The sequence below is a fragment of the Melospiza georgiana genome, chromosome 6 (assembly GCF_028018845.1).
Source record: "Melospiza georgiana isolate bMelGeo1 chromosome 6, bMelGeo1.pri, whole genome shotgun sequence".
NCBI classification, from domain to species: Eukaryota; Metazoa; Chordata; class Aves; order Passeriformes; family Passerellidae; genus Melospiza; species Melospiza georgiana.
The window spans coordinates 61,767,281-61,779,729 of record NC_080435.1 but is presented as its reverse complement, the minus strand read 5'-3'; the positions used below and the strand labels follow the sequence as shown (position 1 = coordinate 61,779,729).

Below are 12,449 nucleotides of genomic sequence, written 5' to 3'. Positions count from 1 at the left end.
GCTGGTTTGCAGGTGCACTGGGTTTGTTCCTGCTCTGAACTTGTCCCTCCATGCAGGAATGCTCCGGGGCTGTTGGGAAATGCATTCCTGGCACTGCCAGCCTGGAGCTGGGCTGGGAGGCATCAAATCCCCTCAGCTGCAGTCCCTGGGGAAGGGAGGGATGGAGCACAGATGGAAGCACTGCTTCAGCCCCAGCCTGCTCCATGTCTGTTCTCTCTGGGGTGCTGGGAACACTCCCTGCTCCTGACAAGCTCCATGACTGAGGGTTTCTCATCAATCCAGGTTTTTTCCTGGCATTGCCCCCTCCTGGTGCCTTTTACAGTCATTCTGCTCTGTCTGCCTGTCAGATCCCAGGGGATTCTGAGATTTCATTTTCCTCAGATCTATTACTAAGCCATCTATTTAAAGCTTCCCCTGTCTGTCTGCTGTAGTTTCGCTGCCAGGAAGGTTTTGTTTCAACATTTGGGTTTGGGGGTTGAACTAAAGGCAGGAATTGGAAGCAGGGTTCCTCACTGTGGACTGGAAGGAGAAGTGGAGGGTGAATTATTTTTATTTCCCAGGTTCAAATATAAAATTGCAACACTCAAATCTTTGGGAATCCACAGCTCTTGATTGAGGTGCTGAAATTGCCTTTTCCAGCTTAGGGGAAGCAGAGTGAAGGAACTGGAGATCTCCTCCTCAGGGTGGGAAAGGTCTCAGCCAAAAAATTAAAATCACAGGGAAGATGTAAAATTCAACCTCTGGAGAAGCTGGTACTGCTGTTAGGGCTGGTTCTGCCAAAAATAAAAGTGTTCCAGGCAATGCTGGACAAGGCTTGGAGCACACTGGGGCAGTGGAAGGGGCTGGAATGAGATGGGCTTTGAGGTCTCTTCCAGCACAAAGCAGTCTGGGGTTCTCCAGTATTAATCAACACTGTGTCCAAATACTGCTGGTTTTATACATATTTATATAAATATCTATAAAGAGAGCTATATAGATAGATATAATTAAGTATATCTAAAACAGAGGCACCCAGCAGTCTGGGATTCTCCAGTATTAATCAACACTGTGTCCAAATACTGCTGGTTTTATATATATATATATATATATATATATATATATATATAATTTGTATTATTATATATTTATATAAAGAGATCTATATAAATATATATAATTAAGTATATCTAAAACAAAGGTAATCAGATGCCTTTGTGGTCCAGGGAAAAGACATTTATGAAAGGTTTGCTGCTTGCCTCAAGGAGGTCATGGTTGATTTTATATATATATATATATATATATATATATATATATATATGTGTGTATGTGTATGTATATATATATATGTATATATATGTGTGTGTATATATGTATATATATGTATATATACACATATATGTGTGTATATATATATGTATACATGTGTATATATATGTGTGCATATATGTATATATGTGTATGTATATATGTGTGTGTATATATATGTATATATGTATATGTGTGTATATATGTGTACATATATGTATATATATATATGTATATATGTGTATATATATGGATATGGATAGAGATAGAATCTTTAGATATATATGTATATATTTAGATAATATGTATATATTATTAATCTGTCAATATAGATTTTATATATACATAAAAGATCCATATACACATTTTATATATGCATAAAATATCCATAGATAGATTTTATATACATACATACTATACATATTTATGTCAGTATTTTAGATCTATTTTTATGTACACATAATAAAAACAGGGCCCTTGCTCTTCCCTCCTCAGCCCTTTGCACTGGGGTTAAATATATAATTTTATATACATATACATATTTTTGTCAATATTTTAGATCTATTTTTATGTACACATAATAAATACACAGGGCCTTGCTCTTCCTTTGCACTGGGGATAAATTCCGGGCTGCTGCATTTCCCTGTCCCGGGGCCATGCACAGCTGGCACTTGTGGCAGTGTCCCTGTGTGGCTGTGGTGGCCCCGGGGCACACCTGAGCCCGCAGTGGCACCTCCCCGTCCCCAGGCCGGGCACTCGCAGCTCTGCAGCTGCTGTTTGTCACCTCTGCAGGAACAAAGAGCCCTTCAGTGCCCCGAGGGGGCTGTGCCCGTTGTGCTTTCAGCGCCATTCATCCGTGTGACAATGATCTGAGCGGGGCCACAGCACCTGCTCCTCACTCTGATCTTCTCATTAACTCCTCATCAGGGCCTGGGGCTCTTTACATGGTGGAGATACCCTGGAATTCAAATAATCCACTTTCCATCCTGGAAATTCTGAATTAATTACAGCTGGGAAAGGCAAGAAAATCCACCCCAGTCACTTGGACTAGCAGAAAGCAGGAGCTGCTTTACAGAATGAGAGTCAGGGCTTGAGCCATGTTCATCTGCTTTCTCTTGGGCCAGAAATCCACATGGAGCTGCTAAAAGTGTTCTTTGCAGCCCAGGGAAGGGGAACAGGTACCTGCAGCAGCTGCTGCTGCTCACCAAGCACATCCTCACTCCATGAAAAACAGTCGAGATACAGGTGGCAATCATTTATTCAGCTTAAACAAAGATATTCTTTAAAAAAATAATCAATAAATAAAGCAGACATCACCAAGGAGACACTGGATGGAGTGGAGAACCCTCAGGAAGATCAAGCAGAGCCTCCAGCACTGTAGAGCTGCTCTCCAGAGCACAAAGCAGGACAGTGTGCAAGGCCTGGCTGCCACAAACAACCCTGCCTGGGGACAATGCCCTGTTCATGCTGTGCCATTTGTCACTCCCCACACAAAGCACCACTGTTGGCAGCAGCCCTGGGGATGTTCTTTGCTTCTCACCCCTGGCCAAAGTGCTCAAATCATGGATCCAGTCCTGCAGCACCAGGGAAGCTCCAGAGCAGGAACAGCAATCCCTTGGGAGAAGGAGGGGATTTCTCTCCTGCTTTGCTGTGCCACAGGTGCAAATCCCTGCTGGCCCTCTGCAGATCCAGGGGTGCTCAGTAAATCCCAGAGTGGTTTGGGTTGGAAGGGACCTTAAATTCATCTCATTCCAACAGGGACACCTTCCACTGTCCCAGGCTGCTCCCAGCCCTGTCCAGCCTGGCCTTGGGCACTGCCAGGGATCCAGGGGCAGCCACAGCTGCTCTGGGCACCTGTGCCAGGGCCTGCCCACCCTCACAGGGAATAATTCCTTCCCAAAATCCCATCCATCCCTGCCCTCTGGCAGTGGGAGCCATTCCCTGTGTCCTGCCCATACAAAAATCCCTCTCCCTCCTTTTCAGGCCCTGGAGGTGGCTCTGGGGCTGCTCTGATTCTGCCATCCCAGTGATTTATAGCCAGAACCCCACTCCTTCACACATTCCAGTTTCCCAGTTACCTCTGCCCCGTTGCAAACCACATTTGGGGTTTTTATGTCAGAAAAACAAAGTAATTATCCTGAAAACCAAGTTATCAGCTAAAGTGCAGGAGCCCTGCAGTGAGAAGCACACATCCATTTTCAGCACAGCCTGGAAGGATTCTCCCCAACCTGCACCAACAGTAACAAATCCAATCTTGGAAAACAGAGCCTAGGAAACTTCACCAGCACTTCCATGAGGTGTCATGGAAAAATCCAGAACCAAGGCCTGTTCTGTGTCACTGATTCTGCATTAGAGAAGCCTCATCCCTTCCCCAGCTACATCATCCTTCCATCAGCACAGCCAGGACAGTCCCAGGGCTGTCCTTGGGCTACTGAGAAAAGAAGCACAAACCTTTAGAAAAATACAATGCAAGAAAAAATTTGAGATAAAAATATAGACCTTTGGTTAAAAACCATCTCTTTAAGGAGTCCTTTGTAACTCAGCTAGAACAGAAAAGCTTCACCTCGACTCAACAGTAGTAAAAATTAGTTCTAAACTTATTTTCTAACCCAAAGGACTCTTTCTAAAACCTCAGTCATTTTTTTCCCCCCCAAGATTTACACATTTGATGTTCATTATTTATAGGGATTGTTATATCTGCAGCAATAAACTATAGAAATTTTCCACGGAGAGAATGTTTGCAGCACAAGCTCCTCCACCAACAGTCTTTCCAAGAAAAAAAAAAGAACCCAGAACACCTCAAATTGTTAATTAAAGAACCGTTGAAACATGTAGTTCTCATCAGATACCAAGTAGCCAAACTTCTTGTAGAAATCCACATTTTTGGGCAGACACTCCAAAGTGATTTTGTAACAGTTCAGTCTCTTACTTAGCAAGGTGAGGGTGGACGTTAATCTGGAAAAAGATAAAAAATCAGCAGTTAAATGCAGGGTCAGTGAATATTCAATGAGTTTTGTTATCACAGGCACAACACTGAGGGCTCACAGCACCCTCTGTGTTCTCCTGCAGATCAGTTCATGCCCAGCTGGTGATCCCAGCTGGCTGAATCCCCCCCAGGTGCTTGGCAGGAAGGTGTGAGGTGTGAAGGGATTGCACAGGTGGGGAATACTCACAGTTTTCCGAGCTGCTTCCCCCTGCACTCCCCGCTGACCACCACATCCTCTATCCTGCCTCTCTGCAAGCACAGACATTGTTTGTTAGCCCTGCAGCTGCCCCTGTGCTCCCTCAGCCCTCTGCTCTGCCACAGCCACTCTGGCTCCTCCCAAGGGACAAAGGGACACATCCCCAAGGGCTCCTTTCCCTTAGCAAAAGCCAAAGCCTCCTTTTGCTACCAGCTCAGCACTCAAGGATGTGATGTATTTTTTTAAATACACAAAATACTTTATATTTTAAAATGTATGTTTTAAATATTTCCATTTTTAAGGTTGGAAAAGCCCTGCTAAGGCCATCACTGCCCCCTGTCCCCAAGTGCCACATCCACATGATTTTAAATCCCTCCAGGGATGGGGATTCCACCCCTGCCCTAGGCAGCCTGTACAGGCCTGGATCACCTTTTCCACACGGAAATTGACCCCAATATCCAACCCAAACCTCCCCTGATACAACCTGAGGCTGTCACCACCCAGTAATACCGTGAAACCCACACTCCCAGAGTCAGGGCCAGGATGTTTTCCCCCCTTCCCAGCTGCAGATTTACCTTGGCACAGGAGTGGGTGAATTTATGCTCTATAACCAGCGTTGCTGTGGCCACGATCTGGCCCAGGTTGGTGTCCTCCACCACGGTCACGTAGTAATCCCCAGACCTCTTCATGTGCTCAAAGGTTTCTGTGGGAGAGGCACAGTGTGCAAAGGCAACTCAGGCTCACAGCAAACTGCAGTTCAATCTGATCCTTGCAGCAGGGTCTGACTGCAAATCACTGGGGGATCACAGGGATGATGCACACAAGAGTCCAGAAAATGGATGCCCCAGAGTCAGATGAACCCGTGAAAAAGCAAGAATTACACAAATTCCTTATTTTCCCAGAAAACCATCCTTGCTGAGCTGCTCTGCACATGGGCACTACAGTGTCCAACCATGGAATGCTCTGGGCTGGAAGGAGCCTAAAGCTCATCCAGTGCCACCCCTTCACGGGCAGGGACACCTCCCACCATCCCAGGCTGCTCTGAGCCCCTGGCTTGGACACCTCCAGGGATCCAGGAGCAGCCACAGCTTCTCTGGGCACCTGTGCCAGGGCTGCCCACCCTCACAGGGAAGAATCTCATGGAAAGGTTTGTCCAGCCCTGGCACTGCTGCCCAGGGCAGGGTGGAGTCCCCATCCCTGGAGGGATTCAAAAGCTGTGAGGATGTGACACCTGGGGACAGGGATTGTGCTGGCTTTGCCTCACATCCTGTGACTTCCTGAGCTGCCTCCCCACTGCCTGCCCGGCCCAGGAGCAGGATTTACAGAGGATCTAAAGGTGCAAAGAAAGCTGGGGAGGGGTTTTGGTCAAGGGCTGGAGGGACAGCACCAGGGAAATGGCTTCCCACTGGAAGGGCAGGGATGGATGGGACACTGGGGAGGAATTCTTCCCTGGGAGGGTGATGAGGGGCTGGCACAGGGTGCCCAGAGCAGCTGTGGCTGAGTGTTCCAGTCCAGCCTGGAGGGGCTTGGAGCAACCCAAATAATCCATCCTCCAGCTATCTAAAGCTCAGTCTAAAAACCAGTTCCACAACTTAGGCAGCAATTTAAGCAGCCCTTGGGCATGGCTGCAGCTGGATGCAAGGCTGAGTGCCAAGGGGAGCTGAACTCATCCCTCCCTCTGGCAGCAGCAGCCTCACACCTGAGCAGCTCTGCTGTCTGTCAGCACCCTGTGAAAGCCAAGGAATGATCAGGTACTCACTGATGAACTGCTCCGGGCTCACCACTCCTGTTTCTGTCAGCTGACCCAGAACCTTAAAAAAGCCTGGCAGGAAAGGAGGGGAAAACAAAAACAACTCTCAGTGAGGGACAGACACACAACCAGCTCCACACAGCAAGGAACAATCCAGCACAGCTGTGTGCAGAGGGACCATGGCACCAGCACATCACCATGGATGGAAAAATGGTGAAAGATTGGCTAAAGCTCAAGTGAGCTGGAATAATGAGTCCAAAGCAACACTTTTATCCAAATTCAGAAATTAAGGAGAATTCATGCACCAAGATGTTTGTTCGTGTTGTTTTGGTGTTAAAGGCTACAGTATCAACAACTGTGCTCCCTCTCCAAAACCATGGGGAATGGGAACTTGTGGATTATTTGGAAGATTTTACTTGAATTTTAGGATTAAAACAGTAAACCAAATTTTCAGGGTCACCAAAAAGCTCAAATTCAGGGGTGTGGTCACAGCCCCAAGGGATGTCAGGACAAGGCTCAGGGGGGCATTGCTGGGGGGCAGGTTCAGGGGCTGGACTCAATGATCCCTGTGGCTCTCCTGCAACTCAGGATATCCTAAAATCCCATCAAATTGTTTACTGATAAAAATAACCCCACTCAGGGAAAATGAGCCATCCCAATGCACCGAGAACTCCAGAAACACAAGTTACCAACTCAGTGTCATTTCTGGCAATAACCAACCAGCATCCTACCTCGATTTACATCAGCTGTGCAAAGTGGCCTCAGGACCAGCCCATCCCCTGGATCCAGTGGAGAAATGGCAGGAGAGAAGGTGGTGGTGTTCTCACTCCAGTCCAGCTCCTGCAGGATGCTGGGGTCGAACATGGGCGTGTCATCGGGCATGACGGTGGCCACGGGCATCATGGCTGCACACAGACCTGCATGGGACAGGCAAGGCATTACAGGGACCTGCTGAAGGTCTCCGTGGTGAGAGAAGGATGAGAATCTTGTTTCTTGATCAGAAGGCTGGATTTATTGATATATGATATATAATACATTATAACTATACTAAATAGAATAAAGAGAAAGGTTGCAGAGGCTGCTCAAGCTAAGCTAAGAATAGCAAGAAAAAATCTGTAACAAAGTTGTGTCCTTTGTTGTGTCTGTAACAAAGTTGTGTCCTTGCAGCTGTGATTGGCCCTTAATTATAAACATGGGAACATGAACCAATCACCAATCAAAATAGGTGTGCATCCTATTGCATTCCACAGCAGCTGATAACAATTGTTTACATTCTTTTTCTGAGGCCCTTGCTTCCCAGAAAATGCAGAAATCTGAAAGAAAGGATCAGAAAGAAATCTGAAAGAAATCTGAAAGACATGAAAAAATGTCTGCGACAGGTAAGGCAAGGGTTAATCTCTAAACAAGCTGTTCTGGCATGGGTTAATCTCTAAATAAGCCTTTCCTCCTGCAGCATGCCATGGGGTGTGCCTCAGGGATTTCCAGGAAGGTGAACACACTGCTGTTCACTTCATCTGCTCAGCCTTCACCTTCAGAGTGTGCACACAGAGCTGCTGTGTTTGTCTGTGCTGGGACAGCCCAGGATAAACAGCACCCCAGAGAGGGGATTCACCTCCACAGCCCTGTGGGAAGCAAAGCATCACTCCCAAAAATCCTCCCAACAACCTGTCCAGCCATCAGCTGCACTCCTACTCAATTGATTTCAAACCTGCATGTTTTTCCCAGGCAGTGCCACCCCACAAATATTGCATCAAGGGGTGATGGCACAGCCACGGCCCAGCCTGCCCCTCCTGTTTGCTGAGGGTGTTTGCAGAGCCCAGCTGCCAAGCACGCCCCACGGTGGCCAGGAAACAGGGCCAAGGTGACAGTGAGACACCTGTTAATGATTGAAGAGACTGGGTGATTCTGGGGGACAAAGGGAGGCATTTTCCTTATTGCAGTCAAGGTTGGACAGGGCTTGGAGCCACCTGGGGCAGTGGAAGGTGTCCCTGCTCATGGCAGGGGGTGCAGTGAGATGGGCTTTAAGGTGCCTTCCAATTCTGGAATCCTATGATAAATCCTATGATAAACCCCATGATAAAGGAAAATAATTCTTATTCTGTCCCATGTGGAATACCTGGTCAGGGTTCTGGGATAAGCAGAGCTCATGAAAACTTCTCATTTCTTTATAAATCTACAGATTGCCTTGGCTGCACCACGAATAGAGCAGTCACACACTACTGCTCAGGCCAAACAGCAGAAAGAAAAAAAAGTGTTTGGGATGGCACTTTTTAAAACAACACACCTGACAGCCCAAAGAAAGAACAGAATGTTTGCTGTGAGGCATCACAGTGTAATGAGCCTCAAAAGTGAAAGTGGCTCTAGAAACCCAACTGAAAGTTCTTCACTAAAAAAAAAAAAAAACAACATAATTTTTTTTAATGCCACCTGCTGGTATACACTGGCCTTTGAATCCCAGCTCTCACCCTAATTTTGCATATGAAAGTAAAAACATTTGCTGTTCCAGCAATTCAACAGCAACACAAACTCTCATCCCGTGTGAATTTTCAAAATGAAACAGCGGGAGAGATGAACTGCAAAGAGAAACATTCCCACAGATTTCTCTGTTCCTCCAGCTCAACCAGCCCAATGTCACTTTTCCTGTCAGAATTCCCAAGTGTCCACATCAACATTCCAACAGTGTCTGTACAGAATAAAGCAAACCTCAAACTCCAGCTCAGGGTTACAGCACACTCAGGGAAAAGCACAAAGAGAAAATCAAATTTTCAATGCTCTGTGAGCAATCAGTGACCAACTCAGAGTCACTTTCCCAACTACTTCCGGCACAGCTGGAGCAGGATGGAGTTACAAGTTATGCTCATTTTCTGGAGGCAGGAATATGACTTGGGATAATGTCAAAAACGAAAAAAAATTATTAAGGTACAGAGAAGAAGAGCTCAGGTCTGTGAGTTGTCCTGGTGCCCAGCTGAAGTTTTCCTGGAGCATCCCAGGATCCCCACACGTGTTGGGAGCAGGGTATGACCAGGGACCCCCTGAGCTGAGCTGCCATCCCGGGGACACCCCCAAGCCCCTGGGAGGGTCAGTGGGTGCCAGGCCAGAGCTCTGCCAGCCCCCAGCTTTGGGGACGGGGTGACAGAGCCCCGCTGTGCCCCTGGAGGGTCCCCAGGGCTTTCCTCAGCCGGAGACTGAGGAACACACCAACCTCTCCAGGGGCTCCCTCACCTCACACATGGCGCCGTGAGGGGATCCCCTCGATTCGGGGGGTTCTCCACACCTCACACACAACCCCGGCGGGTCCCACACCCCCTCACCCCTCACACTGTCTCGGGGGGTCCCTACAGCTCGAGCTGCCCCTCGGGGGTAGAACCCTTCCCCAAACCAGCCCCTCAACTCACACACGCCGTGCTGAGGGCAGCCCTGACTCCATCCGCAGCCCCTCGGTGGCGGTGCATGCCGCTGCCTCGCACACACAGACCTTCGGGGCGCTCATATCAGCCCCGCACACACGCAGAGCCCCTCGGTGGTGTCCCCACAGCGCCCCTGAGCTGCAGCAGCCCCCCGGGGGTGGGACCCGTGCCCAGCCCGACCCCTCAGAGTGGTGGCCCCGATCCCCCCATCCCTCCCTCAGCCCCTCAGGGCCCCCCTGCCCGCACTCACCCGCGCGCGCCGGCCCCGCCGCACGCGCCGCACGGACGTGGCAACCGGTGGGCGGGGCCATGCCGGGCCCGGCGCGCGCGCGCGCCCGCCCTCCCGAGCTCAGCCAATCGCAGCCGACCGCAGCCAACAGCAGCCAATCGCCGCCGAGCTCCGAGCTCCGCCCTCCGGCCACGCCCCCACTCAGTCCCTCAGCCGGCCTCGCGACCTTTAGGGCCCGGCGCGCTCCCTCGCGCGGATTGGGCGGGAGCGCTGTGGACACGCCCCTTCCCTCAGAGAGGCCACGCCCCTCCCGCCCCCCTCAGGGCCCCGCCAAGATGGCGGACGGTGCTGTGTATTGATGGCGGGTCTTGTCCGGGGTCGGTGCTTCTGCCGCTCTTCCCGCTGCCTGAAGGGTCTTTTCACCCTCACAGAAGGCCCAGTGGGCTCTGCGAGGGGAAGGGTGAAGGCAGCGAGGCACGACACAAACACACACTCCTTGAACCCCCTCAGAAATGCCGAGGCTGAGGCATGTGGAATTCCTAACTGGGCTGAGTGGGAAAGGACCTTTAGAGATGATCTTGTTCCAGCTCCTGCCACGGCAGGGACACCTTCCTCTACCCCAGGCTGCTCCAAGCCCTGGCCTTGGATGCTTCCAGACATTCAGGGACAGCCACAGCTGCTCTGGGCGCCCTGTGCCTCACCACCCACACAGGGAAGAATTTCTCCCTAATACCCCATCTAAACCCACCCTATTCCAATTTAAAGCCATTGCCTCTTGTTCTGTCCCTCCAGACCCTCACTTTGATCATTTTTATCTCAGTGGGATTTTTTTTGGAGGCTCCATTGCTCTGCTTGGACAAGCCCTGTGCTGGGACGGGCCTTGTTCAGCGTCCAAGGCTGACAGACTCCATGAGTAAGAGTTTAAATTCATTTTTAATAAAAACCCCCAACTTTGGGATCATCTCGAGGGACAGTTTTACGAATAGCTGAGGTCAGGGCACGCACGTAGCCTGCAGCAGGAGAACTGGTGAACGCAATAATTACACAAAACACTTCTGAGACATGATTCTCATTTTCCATGTCTCTCCCCTGTTATTTTACCATCAGAATGAATCATCCTGTAACCATGGAAACAATCAACATTCCTTAGTTTTTGACTTCTTCAGGCCCAGAGTGACCAGATGACACACACAGACCTTCCTTGGTCCAGGCACACCCAAAATCTGGGGGCGAAGCTCAGATTGCAGCCAGATGAACCACTGCAATATTTAACCTTTTATTGCGAGGGAAAGGCACAAACTGAGTGTGAGTTTCCCCTCCTGTCCTTCTGTTTTGTTTTGAGGGATTCAGAGGAGTGGGAATGTCCCATCCATGCTAGAAATGAATATTTTATTGTGCTGCTTTGCCTGGTTCAACAGGGACACTGGGAGTGTGGACACATTTCCATGGTGTGAAAAATGCCAGACAGGGGTTTAGCTTAACCCTCACCACAGTGCCTTTCCCTGGATGGAAAAGTTTTATAGATTTGAGGTGGATTTAAAAATTTATGTAATTAAATTTGGAAGTCAATGCTCTCTAAAACCAAAATCCTGCCATAACAAGGCCATGGCCACATGGGGTCAGCCCAGCTTTCCCCACTGAGGCTCAGGGCAGAGTTCCTGCACCTGCAGCTGCAATGCAGCAACTTTTGGATAATTCTTCTCCAGGAGCATCCTCCCAGTTCCCAGCAATGGCTGTGGAGGGATATCCTTGTGAAAAATGTGGATTTTGTGATTGGCTTTCTGCAAATATTCAAATGAATATTGTATGTGTTGTGTTAGAAAGTTATGCTGTGTTAATTTTCTTAAGTAGTGTGTTAAATATAGTTTTAGTTATAACAAAATGTTAAAATAGAAACGATGCTATGTAAGATACTTTTTAAAAGAAAGGATTCTCACTGAGATAACAGCCACAGGACACCTGAATCTTTCAGAGAAAGAGAATTTATTGCTCCATTATCAGGAGAAATGAACTTCTTCCTGCCTCAAAGGCGCTGTCAGGATTCAGAGGAAGAAGCTGACACTGCCCAGCCAGAATCCTGTGTTTGAATGGAATTTATGCATCATGGATGAGCTGTATGAATATGCAACAGGCTGTTGTTTTTAAGGGTTAATCCTCTGTTAACGTGGGGCCTTTTTTAAGGCTTATTTTGCCCAGAAACTCTTTGTTTCTATTGTCTCATATTGTCCTAATCCAAACTGTCCAAATTATTATGACTCTGATTGTATTACTATTTTTATAACCATTTTATTACGATTAAACTTTTAAAAACAAGTGATTGACGTTTTTCACATCCTGACCCAGCAGGTGCATCTGCCCTGTGGGATTTAACAGCTGAGCACTGCACTCTGTGTGTGCATCTCAGCCCTCCTGTGCAGCAGTGGAATGTTGAAAAATGAGGGGAAAATCCTTTATTTTGGTTAAAACTCTTGCTCTGCCCCAGCAAGGCTGAGTTTGTCAGTCCTGGAGACCAGAGCTGTCCTGTTCCCCACCACAGGTGCTGACAAATCTTTTTGCAGGTGGATTTTGTAGCAGCAAGAGTCTAAACCAGAGCAGGG

General features: G+C 48.4%; 1 protein-coding gene across 1 annotated transcript; it reads right to left on the bottom strand.

The window, feature by feature from the left end:
- Positions 1–3,940: 3,940 nt before the first annotated feature.
- On the bottom strand, positions 3,941–9,933 carry GNPNAT1 (glucosamine-phosphate N-acetyltransferase 1). Its single transcript, XM_058026291.1, has 6 exons — positions 9,874–9,933; positions 6,948–7,133; positions 6,226–6,288; positions 5,042–5,169; positions 4,458–4,519; positions 3,941–4,239 (listed from the first exon to the last, which is right to left on the bottom strand). The coding sequence occupies exons 2-6, from the start codon at positions 7,117–7,119 to the stop codon at positions 4,092–4,094; spliced, it is 573 nt and encodes a 190-aa protein (XP_057882274.1). The 5' UTR covers positions 7,120–7,133; positions 9,874–9,933; the 3' UTR covers positions 3,941–4,091.
- Between the last annotated feature and the right edge of the window lie 2,516 nt (positions 9,934–12,449).

Coding starts and splice junctions, on each gene's coding strand:
- GNPNAT1 (XM_058026291.1), bottom strand. CDS start 7,119: ATGATGCCCGTGGCCACCGTCATGCCCGATGACACGCCCATGTTCGAC. Junction 6,289..6,947: donor CACAGCTGATGTAAATCGAG/GTAGGATGCTGG, acceptor CTTTCCTGCCAG/GCTTTTTTAAGGTTCTGGGT. Junction 4,240..4,457: donor GGGAAGCAGCTCGGAAAACT/GTGAGTATTCCC, acceptor ATCTTTTTCCAG/ATTAACGTCCACCCTCACCT.